General features: G+C 58.1%; 1 protein-coding gene across 1 annotated transcript in view; it reads right to left on the bottom strand.

Annotated features, from left to right (window-relative positions):
- CDC42BPB (CDC42 binding protein kinase beta) overlaps positions 1-2173 on the bottom strand; it is a gene marked incomplete at its 5' end in the record, with an annotated part of 52590 nt that overhangs the window by 15517 nt on the left and 34900 nt on the right. The window contains 2 exons of the mRNA XM_023537132.1: positions 550-817; positions 1808-1885. Coding sequence (XP_023392900.1) covers positions 550-817; positions 1808-1885 — 346 coding nt within the window. The remainder of the gene's footprint in view (positions 1-549; positions 818-1807; positions 1886-2173) is intronic.

The raw sequence follows: 2173 nt of genomic DNA, 5'->3' as shown, positions 1-2173 counted from the left end.
AGCGGTCCCCAACCTCTGGGGCAGCGGGGACCAGTGCCCTGAGAATCTAACGCCTGATGACCTGAGGTGGACCTGACGTGGTGGTGCCGGCGCCGGCGCTGGAAGGTTCACTTGTCCACCTGCAGCCCGGTTCTTAACAGGCAAAGACCAGGACCAATCTGTGGCCCAGGGGCTGGGGACCCCGGCCCTAGGCCACACCGTAAGCAGGTGTCTCCCACCACGGCAAGGATTCAGGACTGAACTCCTGGCCTTTACTGAGAATTCACAGGACTAAAAAGAGAGAATCTGTTCTCAGCTCACAGGACTTCTTTTCAGCCCTATTTGCCTTTATATTAACTGCTCTCCCCTGAGATGGCCGGTGCCAGGGGACACGGGGGACACGGCAGCAAGCGGACGGACACTCACCCTCGCAGGCGTAGCCCTGCCGGATCAGCCCCACCATCAGGGAGGTGCAGTGGCTGCACTGCGTGGGGCTGGAGAAGGACTTGATGCTGAACTGGTGAGCTTTGGGCTGGAGGAAGAGCATCGAGAAGGTGAAGCGCATTTGAAAAAAGACACGTCCATGTGTGACTGAGCTCACAAACAACCTGGGCACGATCTTGAAAAGCTGAAAATGGGCAACTGTGCGGTGAGGTGTGCGGGCCCCGGGCAGCACTAAGCAGGGACCGGTGGTGAACACCCTCCCGAGGAGCCGGAGCCAGGAGGAGTCGGCACACGCCTCCTCCAGAGAAGACTCACTACCGCGGAGAGAAAGGCCGCCTGGCTGGGCGCAGCAGCGGCGCGGCTGACGCTCGTTCTGGCACAGCCACCTCACCGCCTAGAGCCTCCTGGGGGGCTGGCCCGGGGCCGCAGTGTGGGGCAGGCTCCCACCTACATCAGCCCTTCCATGTGACACCAAGAGACATGCAGGAAATGACCGGCAGCATGGTGCTAACGGCAAGAGCAGGAAGGCCCGCTGTCCCTCTTTGGGAGAAGGGACGCATCACGACCCCATCGGCAACGGAGGAAGTGTAAGGCCACGTGGAGAGGACGCTGTGTCTCTAAGGCTCGAACACTGCAGAGTGGGAGGATTTATCACTCAGGGGACATAAGTGTGGTGGACCATCTGTAAGAAGCCAGGGAGCGATCAACACAAAACCCAGGCACAGTCCACATGTGCGGTCCCCAACTCCACGAGAACCACAGACCAGAAGCCGGGCCTCTCGTGCGTCTCAAACAGCCGAGTTCCTTATCGCTAGGTGGCGTGGCTGTCGATGGCTGAAACCCTAAAAGAAGCCACACCTACGTTAAAGGAAACCGGTGCCCAAGCACGTGAGCCCAGGGCCAGCTGGCCCTGTCCTGGCTGGGACGCCGTGACCTGTGCTGGGCCCGTACGCGCTGGCGCGCAGAGCTCTCCAAAACACACGGATGAGAGACGCTCTGTGACGCGCACGTGCACTGCGCTCCCACGCATGTGGGGGAAGAGTCCCCCACAAACCACATGGAGACAGAGAAACAGAAATAGATTTGGAAAAGGAACTTAGTGGATATAAAACAGAGCAGTTCCCTCAGGAGAGGGCACTATGGTGGGGGATGAAGAAGGGGACAGGGGAGACTGAACTCTGAAATTTTTCAATCAAAGTGCATTTGTGTGTCGGTTCAATGACGAAATCACAGGTCCTGACGCTTCCTGGATCACACACTATTAGGAATAAACCATTTAGCGAAACACAAGGGTTTGCTGTGCGTACAAAAATCATGCCTGTCTTGCTTACACGGAAGTCACATTCAAAAACTGAGACGGCGCACGGGTAAAAGCAAGGCCTACCTTCGGTCCAGCCAGAGTGAGGGCCTGTGACGGGGGCAGCGGCCCGGAGGGCGGCCTCTGCGGGGCCCGAGCCATGTCCTGGGAGACAAGCAAGGACAGGTGAGTGTGCCGTCTAGCTCAGCACTGCTCCTACACGTCAGCCCTGTCTGCGATCACTTCTCTCTACAACTGATCAATAATGAACACTTCTGCATTTTTAATTCACTGCATTGTTGACACACCTGTCCAAGCAATCGTCACCTGGCTGGGGCACTGAGAGCAATTCAGAAATGCAAGCCAGGCTCAGAGCTGGGGGCTGCGAGGTGGGACCAGCCAGCTGGCCTCGGCCTCAGAGCAGCTTCTGTTCAAGGGCAGTGGGTGGCACAT

Source organism: Pteropus vampyrus, unplaced genomic scaffold (assembly GCF_000151845.1).
Source record: "Pteropus vampyrus isolate Shadow unplaced genomic scaffold, Pvam_2.0 Scaffold178, whole genome shotgun sequence".
Classification (NCBI taxonomy): Eukaryota; Metazoa; Chordata; class Mammalia; order Chiroptera; family Pteropodidae; genus Pteropus; species Pteropus vampyrus.
The sequence above is the reverse complement of the archived record's forward strand: the minus strand, read 5'-3'. Positions and strand labels throughout refer to the sequence as shown.